Raw genomic sequence first — 22,113 nt, 5'->3', positions numbered from 1 at the left:
TAGCCTACCTTGTAGTTCGTTTAAAGTCTATACCCTAACTTTTTACTTCTTGCCATTCTATTTAGGCTTCAAAACTCAAAAGTTGTGTTCATTTGTGGAGATTTTCAAGTAATAGATTTTTTTATAAGCACCACCTACTGTCAGACAGTGATTTTGCATCTTAATTGCATGCCCATCTGCAGGTTCTCATACATTGATCTGAACAGACAAATTGCATGTAAAAATTGGATCACATGCTGAACATTTGTTTTTATGTGAATAGGCCTTCACTCTTCAACTACTACACAATTCATTCAGTGTTACAGGTACATCAGAACTTTTTTTGTTTATCTTCTTTGATCAAATTAAAACACACAAATAAATAAACTTATTCTGCAATATTTAAAACAGGCTTTCATGAAACCCTAGATAACACAACACATATTATTGACAATAATGCATCTTTAGTCTGCTCACTGATCATCTGATGCACATTCTACACATTTTTTTTTTCTCAGATCGCCTGGCAAAGTTGATACGATGAGTGAACACTAGATTTGTTTGCCAGAGTAAAAGACATCCAATCTTTGAAACATGCTATTGTTTGTTTGTGGCACTTGGTAGATCAACACGGTATATTTAGCATTGTTCAGTCAGAACTCAGAATTACTCATTCACAACATCCATACATATTTGTAAAAAAAAAAAAAAAAAAAAATTCCATGACAGTCTATTATTGCGCTATTTACCACAAAAGTGCACACAAAAACAAGGCAACCTACAGTTGGTTGGTAGCTTTACATGCCAGTCTCTTGGAACATGGAACTAATGCTTACTGTTAAGTTAAAGTGTTGAATCTCAGCCATTAGAACTATCCCACTGTGATTCATTAAACATAAGGAGCAAGACTGCTTTTTCCTGTAGCTTTATTGTTCTGCTCAATATCACCTTTCAAGTTCTGAGGCCAATGAGTAATGTAGTCAATGGACTGCTGAAAACATATCTGAGCAAGACCGACATTACACTTGTATGATAGATCAGAAAAATAATCTGTGAATTCATCACAAAGCTAGTATTTTCATGTTCAGCTAACCAAAAAAAAAAAGACACCACTTTACAATATACTCTGAAAGAAAAAGAAAGAAAAAAAGCAGGTTGCTGTAAGTTCACATCTGCATTCGAAAGTGTGCATTCGATAAGGAGAGAATACTGTGAGATATAATACAAAGGGGGGAGCTGAGAAAAGCTGCGTGGCTTTAGTGGGCAGTTACAATCCCTTTTATCCAATATCACCCACAGTTCCTGGGTTACACAAGTACATAATCTTAGTGTGTCTTAAGTATTTCACACAATGTGGCACGCTTGTCAGTCGCCACCAACATTACTCTATTGCTTCACACGATAAGCGACAAAGACGTCAAACTTGGGAAAAATAAAAAATATATGATTTTATATATATTTATCTATATATTCTATATTCTCTGAAACAGCAGGATTAAAAAGCTTTTGACAACCATTCAAATGATAACCTGCGAAACGAAGCAGAGTCAAGTCCGCGGTTCTATCTAAAGGTCAGTCAGCGCTCACGAGGAGGGAGGGAAGGTGGAAAAAGCCAACAAGCTTCAATCCTTTCCACGCAGGTTATGTAGTAATGAAGCCATTCTTTAAAACAAGTTCCACACACATTCCTCAGTCAAATATATCCTCAAATTAAACCCAGTGATGATCCATAAGCCCGTACCAGGGGCTGCCAAGTTTATACATTTTATCCTGGACTCAGGGCATCTGGCATTAGCAAACCTCCCTCGAATTTGCAGCCGACTGGAAAAGGCACCACAGCACGTATATGTGTCCATCCCGCAAAACATCCTAGGTTTTAAAATGAACACCCACGGCCACCACAAAAAAAAGAGAGAAAAATGTTTTTTTTTATTGTATGATGTGCATTTTGTTATTTTTGTGTTTGAGGTTTTTTTTTTAAAACTGGAACTCCATTCTTTCCCTCGTGTATTAGAAAAAAAGTGTTTGTAATGCTTTTGGTTGTACTGTGTTTCCACTGTGCTGTGACTCTTGAAAGACTGTCCGTTGATTCTTCACTGGAACAAAAGAAATAATGGAACAATTGATGTCTTGTGTAGAAAAGGGGCTCTCTTCCCTCAAGGGTTGGACGACTACCATGGGTCCTTAAGATCAGCAGCGCTCTGCAGAGAGAGTCCACACAGAGAAAACCGTCAGCTGGCAAAGTCATCAAATCAGCGTTATCACAATCACCGGGGTCAACCCGAACCCAATCTACCTGCCAGCTTTTGCTATGAAACACATTTGCACATTTGCTAAAAGTAAAGGCTACATTATGTTGTCAGATCTAATACAAGTTAGAGTGTAACCACCAAATGTAACAGCGATTGGGACAATTGTAACCCTTGCAGCATAAAAACAATTACATGCTCTACACTAACTATAAAAAGTTTGGGGTAAGAGTTTTGTTTGAAAGAAATTAATACTTTGATTCAGCAATGACAGATATACACTAGGATTTGTGCGCTCAACATTCTCTTTGCCCCAAGAACTTTTCAATGTGCACTTCCGCAGGGCGCTCTGACACCATGTTGCTTTAAGTGCTTTGCTTCATATTATTGTTTTGTGCACTGAACGATTATTAAAAGCCTATCTTGTTGACCTATTAAAAAGCTGCACATTATGGTTACAATCAACGTCTGATTTTTATATTTTTTGTGTAGCCCTATACATAATTTATTTATATATATATATATATATATATATATATATATATATATATATATATATATATATATATATATATATATATATATATATATATAAAAATTCGTACCAAGATTTTTCTCAAGAATTACTTTTTGCTGCTTAATTATACACTCATTAGTTGATTTTTTTTGTTTTATTTTTTGTCATAGCTTATGATAATATTTTTATTCATTTCTTTGTAATGAAGAAGTGTGTACTTAGTGGATCCTGCATTGTGTTTAACAAATAAAAGAGTGACCATTAGTTCACCAAACACAGATGTATATATATTCAACAGAGATGTGGAAATATATGAATGGTACTTAACTGAATTAATATTTCTGTGTTGGCTGTAATCTAGACTGCAAAATGATGACTTGCAAAGGATTAAATTCGGTTTGGCCAGGCCAAGCAGGATTATAGCCAGGAAAACCCCAATTGTTTTTAACATTGTTAATAATAAGAAATGTTACTTGAGCACCAAATCAGACTACTACGGTTGGTTTGCACCAAGCGGTACTGTATGCCATTATTGCCATTTCCATTGTCAGAAGTTGTGATTGGTACCCTAATTTTGAACCGTACCATACCACAGTGGTCTGGTAGTAAAGGGTGAAGTTAGACTGACTTCAGGTTGTAATTGGTTGACAGAGAATCGTCACTTTTTCGGCTGTGGTTTGGAGACTAGAGTAATGGCTGATGAAAATACAGCTTTGCCATCACAGGAATAAATTACATTTTAAAATATATTCAGGAAGGTTTCACAATATTAATGTGTTACTGTATTTTTGATCATATAAATTCAGCCTTCATGATTGCAAGAGACTTCTTTCCAAAACATTATAAAAAGACCCCACATTTTTCAAACAGTAGTGCACACCTCAACATTACTCAACAGTTACGTAACACACATATGCTTTTCGCTGAGAAAAATGATCAAAAGTTTAACTCAGACCTACAGTATGAATATATAAATTGGGTTAAATCCTTTACTAAAATATACATTAAATGTATTAAGCCTGTATATGAACATATTCAGCACATGCTCAGTAAAGTTCAGGTCATGTGTCTATCAGGTCTCAAACTTTAAACTACTTTAATGAAATAATGTCCAAACACATAATTATAGCAAAGTGTCAGCAAAAAACTCTAAACAAAAAGAACATATTCCACTACAGCTAACCATTACTGTGATTACCGAACCTTGAAACCAGAATTGTCAAGTTCTTGTTTCTTTGTCTAATATTTAATTTGTATAAGTGGAAAACTTGTGAAGTAATAATTTCTACACTGCAAGATCAAAGATTTAATTGTGTTGTATAAGGCAAGGACATGATTCAGAAAACAAAATACATTTTTGATAATCAGATCTTGGATTTTTGATTTGGTGTTTCTTCCTCTACTGTGACAATATTTCCTACTTTTCTCAGAATCCAAAGATACACACCTGCATCACAGAGAAAAACATGCATGTGCAAAGCATCAACATGAAAGATTGTGGAAAAACTGATCCAGACCCTAAATGGCCAATTAGTGAATAATATGTCTTTTCTCTAATATGACTTTCAAGAACACTTCTTGATAAGCCATTTCATGGCACGATCACACGTGTGCAGGATTTGAAATGAAATCCAAGTTAAATAAGTCATCTGCATTCATTGACACGAACAATACTGCATTGGTAATGTAAAACACAAATAAAGAAGTGAATTATCTACATGGCTTAAATGTTTAACAGGTAATATAGCACTACTTTGACAGTTTGGTCACACTGCAAATGGCATGACACTAACAGGGATAGCAGCAAACCAGCAATTAAATAAATGGAAAATTCCCTCCTCAACCACCGCTGCATTCATAAATTCAGTACATATGGGGTAGTCTGTCAGACAAAGTCGCTGTTTTTTTGTAGAAATTAGTATCAATTAGTAATCAACTTACCAAATGAAACAGGTGGGCTGCATTAATTAAAGGGTGAACACATACATCATTAGTTCTGTAAATGTGTAGTATCCTCTTAATGTGTCTCTAACTATGTGTGTTCTGGATATAAATACCAACCTTTATTTTGTGTGTGTAAACTACAGGAATATAATTATGATCATGACCAAGAATACGATTTCTAAATGTAAAAATCTGGCTGTGAAAAACATTTTAGAGTACTTTTATTGACAAAAGCTTACCACACACCGTCACTGGCTATCACAGAGAAACACAAGGATCTAGTCTACTTCTCACAACAAAACATCACTCGCTGATGAGGCCTAGGAATGTCAAAAGTACCAAGTTGTTGATCAAGTTTAAAACTTAATGCTAACTGTACTGCTCTCACTATTATAATAAAATGTATCAAAACAATACTGACAGGAAAGTTATTTGTTAATAATCAGCTTTATTAAATGTTAACTTGAATAATTCAAATCAATAATTCTGTAATAAATAAAATGCATCCATTAATTAAAAACAAGACCTGAGCTACACTTGAAATCGAATGTTTGGGGTTGTTTTTGAAAGAAGTCACTTATGCACAAGGCTGCAATTTGGCTGAAAAATATTACAGGTAAAAAACTATAATTTCTGAAATATTAAAATTACAAATTACTATCTATCTATCTATCTATCTATCTATCTATCTATCTATCTATCTATCTATCTATCTATCTATCTATCTATCTATCTATCTATCTATCTATCTATCCATCTATCTATCCATCTGATCCATTATTTCTGGACTAGTTCTGGTGAAAAGTTTAAGGGTGCGTTCACACTTGTAGTTCGGTTCGTTTGGTTAGTTTGGTCCGGACCAAAAAACAAAAACAAACATAATAGTCCTGGTCCGCTTAGCGTTCACACGGGCATTTTTAACAGCGAACCTAAAGTTACCGAACCAAAGGCACAGGGAAACGCTCACAACCTGATTGGTCGGTTTATATGACGTAGGAGCTCGTTTACCGAACATGCAAAACAATGCTGTGTGCGGATTACACGCGCGGGCATTTTATGCGTGTACATATGGCATTATTTTTTACCAGAGAACCCATGAAGAGCTCATGAAATGTTCACAACATTCAAAACAACGCTGTGTGCTGGATTAAACGCGATCATTTTATGCGTGTAACACATATGGCATTATTTTTTACCAGAGAACTCATGAAGAGCTCATGAAATGTTCAAAACAACGCTGTGTGCTGGATTAAACGCGATCATTTTATGCGTGTAACACATATGGCATTATTTTTTACCAGAGAACTCATGAAGAGCTCATGAAATGTTCAAAACAACGCTGTGTGCTGGAAGCTGGATTAAACGCGATAATTTTATGCGTGTACATGTGGCATTATTTTTACCCGCTGAGAACTCATGAAGAGCTCATAAAATGTTCAAAACATTCAAAACAGCAGCAGTATTTCCTCCGTTGTGCAGAACAGAGACGGCCGTTCTGTCGTCTGTACCTGCTAATAATGGGCAACACAGGAACTTTGATGAGAAGAGCCAGGTATGCTTTTTGTGTGTTTTTTCTAGCATTTTCGAAACATGCTCGTCAGACCAAATATTGATGAGGCTCTTCCTCGTTGCTCTACGTTTGCCCTCTAACGTTAACGTTACTCATTTTGGATACACCGATCTTTCCGCGTCGTTAAATCAGCTGCATTATGCGTGGCATCTTGTGACATATTATACGTCCGGTTTTTGGTCCGTTTACATGTCTTTGGTCCGTGTTGCGTTCATATATCAATCGAACCGCACCAGAGTTGGTTTGGAAGCGGACCGAGACCCATCTTTTTAGCGGTCTCGGTCCGCTTGTTTGGTGCGCACCAGAGTTCGGGTGGCAGCGTTCACATATGTTCAAATGAACCGCACTAACCGAGCAACCGCACCAGGGTTCGTTTTAATCGAACCAAACATGACAAGTGTGAACACACCCTAAAAGAACAGCATTTGAAATAGAAATGTGTAACATTATAAACGTCTTTACTGTCACTTTTGATTAATTTAATGTACCCTTGCTGAATAAAAGTATCAATTTCTTTAAATAAAAATAAAACTTTTGACTGGTAATATACATTCCATTGTTTCGATTAAACTTGTTAATATATGAACTTTAAATAAAGGATTTAATATCTATAATCAATAGATTAATTGTTTATGTGGCAGCAAAAGAATATTAAGAATCCTGAAATCTGACTGGCAGTTATCAAATACAAAAACAAACAAAAAAATTGGTATTGTGACAACCCTGAGGATGAGAGTCCAAGAGCATAGAGAACTCCCTCTCTCCCTCCAACTAGTGTTCAGACTAATACTTGACAATGTGTTTCACTAATTAAACACTAAGACACATACTCCTGAGGTGTTTACCTCACACACACAAACAAACAACAACAAGACAGACATACAACTGTAGGCTTTACAACATGCAATCCCCATTGCAGTTTTGCCAGATCACACAGAGACATGATCATCATGAGACATGGCTGAAGAAGAGTTCATAATGGCATATTCGAAAACCTACTTATAAGTTATTAAAATAACACTTGTTAGTTTACAAATCATGTCTGATTCGTCATTATTACAGGTTGATAAATCTCAGTTCATCTCCTTGATGGGATGTATTAGGAGTGTTTGTGGTGTGGTGATCTCACCCACTGTGCTTTGGGCCAGAGGATAATTTCAATGAGCTCATTACAGCTGTGATTTGAGCAGGATGTTTTACTCTCTGCAGTAAATAAATCACGAGCAGGCAAGTAGGATGGAGAGAGAGAGAATACTCTGATGAGAGAAAAGAACACAGAGAGACTGGTTGAAGGGATAGCTCACCCAAAAATGAAAATTACCCCATGATTTACTCCCCCTCAAGCCATCCTAGGTGTATATGACTTTCTCCTTTCAGATGAATATAATCTGAGTTATATAAAAAAAAATTACTTGCTCTTCCAAGCATTATAAAGGAAGTGAATGGCAGCCCAAAAAAGTGCATCCATCCATTATAAAAGTAATCCACACCAATTCCGAGGAGTTAATAAAGGCCTTCTGAAGCAAATTGACGGGTGTTTGCAAGAAAAATATAAATATTTAACATGTTATAATGTCAAAATTCTAGCTTCCGGTCCGCCTTCCATATATTCAAGTTACAAAAAAAGCGCAGCTGGCGCAATGATGACGACGGACGCAGTGCAAGCATTTTGAATTGCGAGAAGTGTTAAACGCACACAGAGCTTTCTTCATAAGCACACACTTTCTTCATAAGTTGAATACAAAAGGCGGTCCGCCGGAAGCTAGATATTTTATTTTATGATATTTTTCTCACACAAACCTACCAGTTAACTTCAGAAGGCCTTCATTAACCCCCAGAGCCATGTGGATTACTTTTATAATGGATGGATGGACTTTTTTGGGCTGCCATTCACTGCTGTTATAATGCTTGGATTAGCCAGGACATTTCTATATAATTCCAATTGTATTAATTTTAAAGTAGAATGTCATATACATTGTGGCTTCAGGGTGAGTAAATTATGGAATAATTTTCATTTTTGGGGGAACTATCCCTTTAATACCAGGTATAAATGGGTCCAGGGCGCGAGGCACAAAACAAGGTAACGTCTCATGATGAGATGAATTCAAAGATCAAGGGAACGGTAACATTTACACATGTCTACTAGGGATGTAACGGTTCTCTGTAAAACAGTCGAACCACTCAGTTCTCCAACCACCATTCGGCATGCACTACCACCCCGGTTCATTTAAAATCTGACGACATCTATTATATATGTTTGTTGAAAATAACACCTAAAACAGACAGACAGAGTTAGGCTAATGCATGTTTCTGTCGATGGGTACACTAAACTTGTTCAATGCAAGTGCCATATGCTCTAATATGACCAGTCATTTATGCGTGTGCACTCATAGTCTGATTAGATCTTTTCTATATTTTTATATGACCATAGTCATTTTTTCCCTGAACATACCGAACTGTGATAAAAACCAAACCGTGAGTAATTTGAACCGTTACACCTCTAATGTCTACCTTTTATGGTAAGACCATAAATGGGCAAAATGTACAGACATCACGCCGAGAGGTTCTAAACCTTTAAAAACCAAGACTCTATTCATACTCACACCATCCTCTTCTCTTTGGGGGTTCATCCGGTTGTACACTGCTTCAATAACACTGTGCCTGCAACAAAAAAAAACTATTATTATAATAATAAAATTCCAAAGATTTTGGGGTAAAGTCTATACATACAGTTAAGCTGTACTCTGGGTCAAGCCAATTTGAGATTGAACCTGCAAATGTTGTGTTAGCATTCCAAATTCTTACACATTAGATGCGGAACCCTGTGTCTCGTAAACGTGTTTGTGCTGGTGAGAACCTCTGTGTGCTTTGTAACTATGATATTTACTCACTTGCTGGCAAGGCCGCCCCCTGGTGGGAGATTCGGGATGCTTTCTTGGGACAGGGTGCTCATGACAATCAATAGCTCAGGCACACCTTCTTCCCCTGCTTTCTCTATGAGCTCTGATTAAGAGACAGAAAGGATAAAATACAGGTTTATTATTTATTTGACTGTTCCATTTAATGGAACACTACAATGTACGCAAGTAGGACGTAATGTATACGTGACCTACTGTATATGTGTATTGAGAAATGAGTGATGCATTGAGGAGAGGAGAGGAGAGGAGAGGAGAGGAGAGGAGAGGAGAGGAGAGGAGAGGAGAGGAGAGGAGAGGAGAGGAGAGGAGAGGAGAGGAGAGGAGAGGAGAGGAGAGGAGAGGAGAGGAGAGGAGAGGAGAGGAGAGGAGAGGAGAGGAGAGGAGAGGAGAGGAGAGGAGAGGAGAGGAGAGGAGAGGAGAGGAGAGGAGAGGAGAGGAGAGGACAGAAAGAAGACAATGAGAGACAAGAGTGAGACTCTAAAAGGAAAGTGTGTGGCCCAGTTGGGCTGATCTGGGCGTCTCTAGGCCTGTCGCCAGTTAAATGTTCAGCCAGCACATTCCTCACTACAGCAGTAGTGCCGACGACTCCCTCAGGCCCTCTCAGCAACCAGCCAAACATTACAACAACGTTACCCCAACCTTTGCCCAAAGCCAAGCGCTTACATAACCCCCAAAACCCCAGAAAATGAACAAACAGTTGCCAGAATATGATCAATGTCCAAAAAAAAGGTAAAAAGAAATGGGTTCAGGCTATCACCTACCAGGAGATATTAAACTAGAAAAAGAGGAAGATGAAAGGGTGTGGAGACAGGGTAGTATGTTCAAGTGTGAGGGAAAAGGACATTTCTTTTTAATAAAATGCATATGCTGCAATTAATTAATCTGGACAGATAAACAGTGGCCTCACGTATTTAGAAACTTAAAATATATCCAAGCAAATGGCATCTACGCCACTTTCTGTCCTTCTAATTTCTAATAATCCAAAAACTTTTTTGGGAAAAATATTAAAACTTATAATTACCATCAAGTATTGAGGATTCATGTAATATTGTGGACAGGATTAAAAAAAAAAAACTGGTTACTTCGAAAACCTTGAGTGTGACTAAAGGCATACCCCAAGGATCGGTCTTTGGGCCACTAATATTTATATTACATACAAATAATACTGAGATTAACATTATACGCTGATGATATGGTGATTTATTCCCCTGCAACAACACTATATCAGGCCTTAAATTATCTTCAATCTGACTTTAATATAGTTCAGTATACATTCCAATTCAGATTGATTAATTTGGGTATATTTTAGTTATGTCCACTTTGCTTAAACCAGTTTCAGTTCCAGGTTTATTCAATCTTTGTTTTTTAATATGACAATGGCCTATCTAGAGGTTTTAAAGCTGAATAAGCGACATGCATGGCCCCCAGATGATGAACAGACAAGGTATCGTGTGGCAGATCAATGAGCTCTTCCGTTTCTCACCTTCCACTCGGGATTCAAGGTACTTGTCCAACTCAGCATCTCGCTTTACCGCCTCCTCTAACACCTGGGGTGCATTTGGCAAACATACTAATACAATACTCATATTATCTCGACTACCCTGAAGGAGAAAAAAGAAAGAAGAAAAAAGAAAATGATCTCACTTGAGAATAAAACATTTATGCAAAATAAGAGACTTAAGTGGGGGTAAGGTACTGTACCTTGTGTAGACAAGTGTCCACAACCTCGTTGCACACTCTCTCTAGGTCATCTGACACCTCCAGCCTCGATCGAACAAAGGCACAAAGCTCCTCGTTGGTCATCACATCCCAGATACCGTCACACGCCAGCACCACAAATTCATCCTCCGCATCGGACCGAGCAATCTCGAATACTTCTGGTTCCGGAGACACAAGCTGCTCTGTGGGACCCATGCCTTCTACGCACTTGTAGTCATAGTCACCCAGTGCTCGGGACACAGCCAGCGATCCGTTAACCCTCTGGATCATCACAGAGCCACCAGCATTCTGTATACGCTCCTTCTCCCGTGGGTCGCAGGGCTTATGATCCAGCGTGGAGAAGCAGACGTGCGCGTTGCGGCAGAGAAGGGCCCGCGAATCCCCGCAGTTAATGAAGTACAGATGTTCCGGAGAGAGCAAAACAGCCACTGCTGTGGAGCCACTGCGATCCATGCCATTCCGCAGGTCTGTGAAACTGCGCATGTGCTCGTCGATCCTCAGGAAACCAGCACGGATACCCCTCTTGACCGCCTCTATGGCTGGTGTCTCGGGTGCCGAAGCACCGGCCTTCCGCAGTTCATCTGCCGACCCCGCGGCGACGATGTGTTCCAACAGGTGTTTAGAGCAGTAGTTAGCAACACGTGAGCCGGCGTGACCGTCATAGACTGCAAAGAAGGACCAGTCTTCCAGACCGTGAGGCAGGCCTACAGCTGCGGTGTGCGCATCCTCCATCTCCACCCTCCATCCCTGCATGCTGCTGAGGCCAAAACGCAGGCCGTTCCCCTCTCCATGAACATTATGCTTCTCTGTTTTGGGTTTGTCCAAAAACGTCCCCATGGCTCAAGCCACCGTCTGCAGAGAGAGAAACAACCTTTGAGTATGTAGACAACAAACACTGTAGACAATATGAAAAAGGCATGGAAAGTGCAGCACAAAAGAAACGTATGATCTCTGCAGCTTAAAAGCATGAGCAAACATTAAGCATCCCCTCACACTGCAACACTTCAAAAATCAACACTTTAGCGCCACATCAATAGCACTGCTTCAGACATGATTAAAACTAGAGGAGAAAAATCCCAGCACATATGGTCCAAAAACACCCACTGCAGAGTGAACACAAATGTGGAAGGTTTAGTCTTAGTGCTCAATAGACGGATTTCTATTAACTACAAACTTTGAGTGCAATAAACGTAGAGATTCTTGGCTCTGAAGCCATTGAGTGGGCGTAGCTTCTGAAAATCAACAAACTGCAGCCCAGATAATCCAATTGCCTGTGCAGGGCTGCTTTACTGCTATAGCAGTGTATCCTACACTGCTATTCAAGTGTTAGCCACTGAAAAATACATATTACATGGCTCTGTATGAGCAGTGTAGTGCTGCTGCTTCACTTCTGAGGTGAATCAAGTTGCTAATCCATTAAATTCTGTATATTTGACCACTTTTACACACTCTACAATATTTCTTGTGCATTTATTTGCTCGGTAGACATTAAATAAGGTGGATAATGTACAGTCAGCAGATCATTATCACAAAGTGGTAAAAAAGTAAACCCCTCAGCTTCACGTTAGGGTCCTGTTTGTTTTGTGATAACAACCGGCTGACTGTACATTATGCCTTACAGATTTTTAGCTGACTGAACTGTATGAGATGTGATGAGCGAGAAAGACTGGGTGCCACAAAATAACATTGACAAATAGTCAACAACATTCCATTGTGTTGTCTGCACTGACTGCATGCAAAAATGCATATACAGAGAAATATTGATGCAAAAATTAATACAGAATGAGTATAGAATCTCCAGATCAAAATACAGGCGAAGCAGCAGCAGAAATGAGCCATCTCATATAAGCAGATGCATATGTAAAAGAATGCTGACGGCAGTTGACGGCCTGTTCTTGTTCTTGTTCTTATACTTTTTTATTTTCTTGTTTTCTTTTATACCTTGTACAGCACTTTGGTCAACCTTGGTTGTGTTTAAATGTCCTCTATACTAGGGATGGGACGATACACTTAAACTCACGATACGATGCACCTCGATATGCCAGGGTTACGATACGATATGTCACGATACGATATCAAAAAAAAAAGTCTTTCCAAATCTATGATTTTTTTTTTTTTAACCACCAAAGTAATGTACTAAAACGAAAGGTAGGATTTTTCTCTTTTTTTGGATTTTGGTTCTATGTTGTTTAAAAAAAGAGAATTTTTAGAAGTCTGCGACCACATCTTAAACAGGGGTGCCAATAATTGTGGAGGGCACTGTAGGGATGTCAATCGATTAAAATATTGAATCGCGATTAACTGCATGATTGTCATGAGTTAACTCGCGATTAATCGCAATTTAATCGCACCTTTTTAGCAATTGTAAATGTATCTTAAATTAAGTTTAAATTAAGTTTTTAATATTCTAATCAACATAGGTATGGACAAATATGCATGTTTTATGCAAATGTACATTTATTATTAGTGAAACCATACTTATTCAATAATAATCAATACAGCATGAAGACTAGACATATCAAAGGTCATAGATATGTTTATCTAAGAAATTGTTCATGTCTCTTAAGCCTAAACTTAAAAATAATGAGTAAGTAGTGATTTCTCTCATTTTAACAATATAAAGGGAGTTTTTACACTGGCAGTTTAATTCAGAACAGGGAAAAGTTCGTATGAAAAATTGTTAATGTGTACCAGTGAGCGCACCAGAACCACACCATACCTGGAGGAGGTCCATATTACACGAGGAGGAATATAGTGTGGCCCCTTTAAGAGATCTGCATTCCCTATTGAACTGCCGGTATTTTGCGTGCGCGCCGAACTGGGCCGTGATTCACGTGGACAGTGTGAAGAACACGGACGACTCGGAAGCGCGCTTGTTCAAGAAAGTAACCTGTGCATTAGTTTTAGCCGATTGTAATGTATTTAGCTCAATAAAACACGTGTTCTGTAAGGGGTTATGGTGTTAATGATTTACCTCGAGCGAGAGTGAGAGTGAGCGAGAGTGAGCTGCAGTGCATCGCGCTCAGACGCCAGAGAATGTGTTCAGTGAAAAAACACATTTTCTTTCTGGAGTCTTATAAAAGTTAAACAGAAAATATGGTAGCTTATGTAGGCAATAACTGCATTTTTGGTTTAGAATATTAATGCTAATGTCAACCCTTTTCTTTCCCTATTAATGTTTGCTGCTGCATCCTTTGCGTCTGACTGCTCTCACTTTTTCCAACTATGCCTCAGATCAAACAGAAAATGCGCGCTGCGTTTTGTTATGTCTGCCCCATACACACACACACACACACACACATAATACAGTAAATTATTTATATACTACGCAAATCATGCAGCAGTGCCATCTATCTTTATTTCGCGATCCATTTTTTTCAACCTCGATGCGTTTCGTCAAGTTTTGTATCGCGAAATTTTGTCAAACGATATTTCGTCCCATCCCTACTCTATACATACACATTGATTGATTGATTGATTGATTGATTGACTGAGTCTGTACTCTTTTGTAGCATTCATTGCTCAAGGACCACCCAAGAGGATGTTTGACTGACATGTAACGCAACCAATCACAGTTCGTGTTGTTTCGCATGATATGTTTAAGGGTTAGTTCACCCAAAAATGTAATTGATGTCATTAATGACTCACCCTACTGTCGTTCCACACCCGTAAGACTTCCGTTCATCTTCGGAACACAGTTTAAGTTATTTTATGTTTGTTTTCAATCCTCAAACAAAGATTGAAATGCTTATGAATCAGTGGATAGATTCATGATTCGGATTACCAATGTCACGTGATTTCAGCAGTTTGACACGTGATCCAAATCATGAATCAATCCGCTGATTCATGACCATTTGAATCTTTATTTGAGGATTGAAAACAAACAGGGAAGAGAAGAAAATGTTAAATAAAGTCGTAGTTTTTTTTTTTTTTTTTTTTTGGACCAAAATTTATTTTGCTTCACGAGATTCTAATGAACTAACTGATGTCACATATGGGCTAATTTGATGATGTTTCTATTCCCTTTCTGGACATGGACAGTATAGTGTGCCTACACTTAGATACGCTGTTGGACTAAATATAAAATATCTTAAAACTGTATTCTGAAGATGAACGGAGGTCACTGTGGAACGACATTAGGGAGAGTCATTAATGACATACATTTCATTTTTGGGTGAACTAACCCTTTAAGGGGTCCCTGCAATAACAGACCAGTACACATCTATAAGTTATTCATTCAAGAATGTTGTGCAAATTTACTACAACAATGGAGCCGCAAACTTTACATACTTTTGAAAATCCAGCGTTTAGTTGATCATGGTAAGCGCACTGTCATAATGTCATTCTTCTTCAACAAAGGGTGTTTGCCGTTACAGCATTTTCAGTCGACCACTTCAAAACTCCTGAAGTGTTTCTAGACAAGTGTGCCATATGCATCAGACATTCAGCCAATTCAACCAGTTGGTGTTTGAGACTGAGACTAGGTGCTGATGGACGCTATCTAACTCCAATCATCGATCTGAATCTGATCCAGCTGAAGTCTTTGACAAAAACATGATTTTCCAGCTTTTTGCTCACAATACTGCTTTTTCATAGCCTAGAAATCTAGACACACACTAGCCGCAGCAAATCTAATCTGCCACGAGTGTCGTCTAGCAACTCTCAATACACATCTGAGCTGTAAAAGCCAAACTCTGGTCAGGCCAATCACACCGTGTTATAGAGTCGGTGGGCGGGGCTTAACATAATGACGGACGAGTTGCGCTTGCGTGCTACTAGTAAACACAGAAGCTGGTGAACAGCGGTCTTTCGAATCAGCTTTGGCCGCGACTCTGGAAGACTTGGAGTTAAGCTTTTCTCTGAGAAAAGAACAAAGAACGGCACTGAAGTCATTCTTAAAAAGGGAAGATGTGTTTGGAGTTTTCCTGACACGGATACGGCGAAAGTTTAATCTATCAACTATAGCTCCGCTTCACGTTGCTCTGGTTGGTTGTAGCGCTATCCTATCGCGTGCAGAAGGATTTTGAAATTTTATGTTTGCGCTGACTTATGACATAACCGACTATGTTTACGATGATAATCGACAAGGCAATTTGACAATTTTGTAAACATTTTATGTGAGTGAATGCTCAGAAAAATGTGTAAGATTATTCAGCATTCTGGGCACGCTTAGGATGTGTGTTGCAGCGTTGGGCAAGTAACAACTTGAGAGATGCAGACATTTTCTATTGTCTATGTGCACCTGGATATTTAAATTGACACAGCATAAAAATGTGCAAATGATCAACCTTATAGAGGTTATAAATAAATTGAGAATAGGTAATGGAGGAGGTATGGAGGTGGTTTTGAAAAGTTACAATAATTCACAACATATGAGTATAAATTCACTAAACAAATATAAGGGTCATCAAAATGTATAGCTGACAGAATGTTATAACCTTATTCCATGCTGTGCCATTCCCGGATTAATTGTTCTCTCGCACACTTCAAATAAATTTGCTATATCCAGTGCTGTGTCCTAAAAGGAGGTGTGCCTCGATTACATGCGAAAGTAAAGGGTTTAGTGGGCGCCCCATGTTTGTCTCCGTTTCTGAGCGCATGTGAAGATGGGCTGCTGTTAGGGGTGTCCATGGTTAACCGATTGACCGATTAACCGTTAAAAATTGCGTAACCGAGTGAAACATTTTGCTCGGTTAAGTGGCGTCAATGACGTGCCTTGAATTTAGTTGTAATATATGTTTGCACCCCTAGAGACCGCCAGAGCGCTCCCAGACATTTGTAATATCCACAAGAATAAGTCATGACCAGCTTTCTGCGCACTGGACTAAAAGTCGCATTAGGGCAGAAGCAGAGCGCGAGCCGCGCGCGCTGTTCATAACGGATCAGAAGAAAGAAAGTTTGAAGTGAGAAACTTGTGAATGACTAGAGAAAAGCAGACGTTACTTTAACTGTAATGAAGAAAACAAAAAAGCTAATCGCAGACTGAGAGCAAGATGGCCAGAGCTGAAGGAACGAGTCCACAGATGCTTGAACTCTCTGCCGGGAGAGGCTCAGTCAAACTAGAGTCAACAGCGAGTCAAACGCTGTGTCTGTGTGAATCGTTCTCGGCTGCATATTTTACTAACGTTACATGCTCTAATCGTGCAGGCGCCCTCGCGGCCACTCGCATTGCTCGTGAACTGGAGCGCATCTCATCCTAATTTAACGAAACTCAGCGTACGCCTCGCAGACATGAAATAGATCTTAAGAAACTTGAAATGTCTTTTAACAATTTAAAACGAAAAGAAATAGGCTACTCTCTGATTATGTAATCCATGATGTGCATTTCTCTATATAGGCGCGTTCACTACGGAGATGGTGGTCGTCAAATTAATAAGATAAAAATAACCCTGACGCACACTATGGTTAACCGAGTATTAACCGCTAAGGGCCTCGGTTAACGGTTAATGAAAAACTTGAAAACGTGCAGCCCTAGCTGCTGTGTCTTGAAGACCGGCGAACACAGCTAGATCAAGGTTTATACTCAAGTCATTTATTGTCCTCCATAATGGAACCATGAAAAAACACACATGCTAAGAAACTGGTCAGATTTAGAGAGGAGGAGACAAACTCACGGATCTATTTACAGGAAAGGGTGAAAGTGACCCTATTTACTCATGCTGCGATGACCTCTGTATCACAGGTTTAATCCAACAGTGCTAGCAGTGTTCTGGAACTCAGAGCTCACAGTCAGCCAACGGTGAAAGGAGGTCAGCCACCCTGCCAGATCAGTCACACGACAGCTCTTTTTGTTCACAGGTTACAGCTTCAATTCTAAGCAAACATTACAGAAGTACACAAATGTATAACAATTCCAAGTCCATTCGAAATGAGGACAAATAGGTTACTTCCACTGTGAAAGTTTGACTACTGTTCTGCATAAGCTATTCAAGTCCAACACTAATCCAAGTAACTTGCAAGTTTTTCCAGCAGCGCAAACAACCTTTTATAGCTAGCTTTAACAACATGTTGTCCTATGATTAAGCACGCAGTCATTAATTTCATTAAGTAAACCTCACAAGCTTTAACACGTAACACAGTAACAGCCCTTGGTTCAATTTAAGTAGGGAATGACAAAGAAAGGGCTTGCAGAGCATTCAGGTGCAGTTTACGCTACACTCTTTTTAACTAAAAGATCTATGCATTTTGGCCATTATTTACAGGACAGCAGCATTTTGGTGGCCTGAAAACTTTTGAAAACAGGATTCAAATTGAGATTTTTGCAAACAATACTGTTATCATCTCCATGTAAACTACAAACCTGGGAATTTGTGGAAACACAATTTGGAAAAACTTTTTCCCATTTTTAGTACATGGTTGTCGTGTGACTCGTGTAAACGTACCATCAAGTTCAACTTTTAAGCAGTGTTGGGAACGTTACTTTAAAAAAGTAATTAGTTATAGTTACTCACTACTTGTTCCAAAAAGTAACTGAGTTACTCTATAATAAAAGTAACTCGTTACCAGGGAAAGTAACTATTTGCATTACTGTTAAAAAATTAAAAAATAATAGTTGCTATAAGTCATAGAATTTAGATTTTTTTAACCAGTTTTCACAAGTCAGATGAAATGAGTAGAACAGACAAGTGTTTGTAACTTTTTTTAAATGTTCAAATATGTAAAATAACTTGGATGCCCCCAATATAAAATGTTAAATGAATGAAATGGACACTAAATAGTGTACATTATTATAAAACATTGTACACTAATCTACACTATTTTAATGTTTCTGTGGGACAATGTGAAAAACACCTATCAAATTCAATACATTATTGTAAATATCAGTAATATAGTGGACAAATAAAACAAAATAGATTGTTTAGAACTGTAATATTTATTGCACAGACCCCAACTGCCCATCAAACAAATCTAAAAGTAAATGATGCTCCTTAAGAAAAGTCTACCAAAAATAGAAAGAAAAAAAAAAGAATTGCCTAACCTACATAGCCTAGACTCTTTGTAGTGCACATTAAAACAAAACTGTCACACAACATCATAACTGGTAAACATACATACTGTAGCCTGCTTGAAGTATTTTCTTCCTCACATAAACACTAACAAGAAGTGCTCTGAAGTCTTGTTTGTATGGCGGGCTTACCCCCTTTCTCGTTGGTATTTTTGCAATGATTGACTAAAAAGAATCCGACTCAACTGCCGCCAACGGCAGCATGTCCCCAACTATATATCCAGATATTATTTTGTTAAATTCTGTCTGGGTGATAAGAGTTTGCAGTAGAGAAAAACAGTTTTGGTTGCTTTAATGTCGTGGCTCCGTCGCCTCCTTTGGTAGCGGAGCTCACGCTATCCTTTGCGTTCACCAACGTGGAGAGACTCTCCTGGGCATAAGTTGCATGTTACATAAACATTCTTACCTTTCACCTCAACGAGGGAAAAGTAGTGCCTATACTTCCAGTTTGCGAAAGCTACCTTTGAAGTCATTGGACGTGCCATCGCTCTGACTCCAGATCGCATGCACACGTGCGTGTCTCACACACACACAGCTGCAGGTCCGCTGGCAGAGTGCGCGCCCATTCGGATGAAAACCGCTTCAGTGAGCGCAATTATAGTAACACCGCATTTTATTCTCAGTAACGGTAACCGCATTGTAACGGGGGAAACAGTCATTCGTTTGATTACTTGTTACTGAAAAAATTAACGCCGTTAGTAACACCATTTATCTATAACACCGTTATTCCCATCACTGCTTTTAAAGACAATCAACTTGGTTGTATAAGTAATTTCAACTTAAATTATAGTAAATACTTATAGTAGTGAGATGGACTTTGTAACGAAGTCTTTAGTGCCTTTTATGGGTCTTGTGAGTGGGTCAGTCGAAATGTACTAAATCCCAATGGAGGCCTTTTTGAAGCCTTTCTCAGCCATCAGCTTTCAAGAAAAATATCTTCATTTGTGTTCAGAAGATGAACGAAGGTGTTACAGGTGCCCACGACATGAGGGTGAGTAATTAATGACATAATTTTCATTTTTGGGTGAACTAACCCTTTAATTTAATGTAAAAACCTGTCATGTAAATAATGGCAAACAGGCTGCCCCTGTGAACACACAGATTTAGGGCAGTCATCTCCCGGTCAATTGTTAGTCGATACATTCAGGCTTGACCAAAATTCTGATTTCATTAGTTTTGCAGCATTCATTTCATCGATTTTGCTGTGTTCATTTAATCGGTTTTGCAGCGTTCATTTCATCAGGTGGAAAGCACTAATTGCTAATGGCGGTGTTTTCAGAGCTCTCCTGTTTCACAGGTAAGTCTTTCTTCAGAACACCCCCCTTGTTTTCACTTCTTTTGGATTAGTCCAACCCACTGGAGAAGAGAGACAGATTGAAGTAGGCTACTTAGTTTGCTTGTATCTTATTCATTTAATTGTGAGAGCGTTTTGTCAACAAAGACATAGGCAGTGTGGCAGCATTTTTAAAAAAATAGAAAATGGCGAAAAAAGTTGAAAGCAAAATTGAAAAGCGACAAACATGTCATATCACCTAAAAACAGTAAGCTAACTCGTCGGCGTTAGGTTGCCCCATCTGTTTTAAGTAGGCTATGCATATCACAATTGCCATATTTTAATGTTTTAGTGTAATAATCATTTTATAACTGCAGGCGCATTATTTTATTTTTTATTTAGAGCCTAATGCACGATGCACTGTGCCCACTTTTTGTATTCATTTTGAGCCTATGCTTTATTTTTCAGTTATGTACTTAATTTCATTTCTGTTCTTGATCTGGCTTGTTTAATAAATATTCCTTATATATTAAAATGGACGTGCCTTTTGTGTTTAAAAGTAAAAGCTTTAAGTTAATAGTCTATTCGTGTCTCAGCCGTGAAGCTGAGCTGAGCTTCAATGTTCGAGCTGCACAGAGCAGCTGAAATGATATTGTCTGTCAGTTATTATAATACATGTGACAAAAACAATTGTTTAAATTATGTTGCATATTCCTCAAAAGATCTTGTGATGATATCATTAGGTGACAACATAGTACTATATTTTCAGAAATCATAGGCTATGATATTGTGCAGGTGCACGTAATGCAATGCTGTCAGAGCCGACAGACTCGCGTGTCAGACTCATTTTAGTGCAAAATAATCCGGTCAAAAACTATTTTATATACTTCAAATAGCCTACTAGTTTTTTATATTTACTTATAATTAGGGCTGGACGATATGGCCAAAATTCATATCGCTATTTTTCTTAATTTCGGTCGATACGATATAATTCCGATATTGATATGAACTATATAAAAGCTTTAGAAAAAACTACTAAGAACTGCCACAAAGGATATCTGTACCTACAAACTTCTGAAAAATGTATTTGCCAAGTCTATGAATAGTCCTCCTATAAAACTATATAATATTTTAGAAATAAAACCAGTACAAATAAATTAATGTTCACCTTTTATTTGTATTTAGTCTTTATATGAAAAAGAAATGTGAAATCAACATCAAATAAACATAAGACTCTCACTTTATTAATATTAATATCTTTAAGTTTAAAATATAACCTAGGCTGATTATATTATTCTTAATATAGATTAAACAAAAGTGCTTCAGCCAGGATTCAGCCTGACTCAGAATATTCTAGCGGATGGATCTGCTTCAGATGGTGGATCTGCTTCACAGCGTACAGCGCTCCTATGCCGCAGACGCAGTTTATTGAGCATTTTCTTTAAGTTTTAAATTTCAGTGAAGAACAATTCATAGCGCTCTATTTTCCATTTATGCAAAACTATAGCATATATTTAATGCTGCATTTATTTAATTAAAAATGCAGTAAAAAAACGTAATACAGTGAAATATTATTCTGATCTACATCATCTGTTCACTACGTGAAAATATAGTAAAGTGTCATTTATTTCTGTGATCAAAGCTGAATTTATCATCATTACTCCAGTCTTCAGTGTCACTAATTCTCATATTAGGATTTGATGCTCAACAAACATTTATGATTATTATCAGTGTTGAAAACAGTTTTGTTGCTCATGATGCTCCTTCATTGCTTTCATATATTGTCGCAATCGTCTGACTGTCGTCGTCACCTTTCAGCTCATAACGATTGTTTTCCTTCAGCTGCAGCTCCAGCGCTCCAGAAGTTTCTACGAATCCGCTTTTGGACTTTCTGTGAGAGCGCCCTCCTCATATTTAGATACGAATAAAATGACAGGTC

The 22,113-nt window shown here is 38.2% G+C and overlaps 1 protein-coding gene across 4 annotated transcripts in view; it reads right to left on the bottom strand.

The window, feature by feature from the left end:
* Positions 1 to 888: 888 nt before the first annotated feature.
* ppm1ba (protein phosphatase, Mg2+/Mn2+ dependent, 1Ba) overlaps positions 889 to 22,113 on the bottom strand; it is a 32,370-nt gene continuing 11,145 nt past the window's right edge. For 3 of the 4 annotated variants that reach the window (XM_067422023.1, XM_067422025.1, XM_067422024.1), the window contains exons 2-6: positions 10,879 to 11,748; positions 10,661 to 10,778; positions 9,151 to 9,262; positions 8,863 to 8,920; positions 889 to 2,180 (exon numbers count right to left, since the gene is read on the bottom strand). In XM_067422023.1, the coding sequence (XP_067278124.1) occupies positions 2,151 to 2,180; positions 8,863 to 8,920; positions 9,151 to 9,262; positions 10,661 to 10,778; positions 10,879 to 11,733 (1,173 nt within the window). In that variant the 5' untranslated portion in view covers positions 11,734 to 11,748 and the 3' untranslated portion in view covers positions 889 to 2,150. Of the gene's footprint in view, positions 2,181 to 4,686; positions 4,704 to 8,862; positions 8,921 to 9,150; positions 9,263 to 10,660; positions 10,779 to 10,878; positions 11,749 to 22,113 lie in introns of all 4 variants that reach the window. The other variant, XM_067422026.1, reaches the window with a different exon arrangement.

This window comes from Pseudorasbora parva, chromosome 17, assembly GCF_024679245.1.
Source record: "Pseudorasbora parva isolate DD20220531a chromosome 17, ASM2467924v1, whole genome shotgun sequence".
Classification (NCBI taxonomy): Eukaryota; Metazoa; Chordata; class Actinopteri; order Cypriniformes; family Gobionidae; genus Pseudorasbora; species Pseudorasbora parva.
This window is presented reverse-complemented; position numbering and strand designations above follow the sequence as displayed.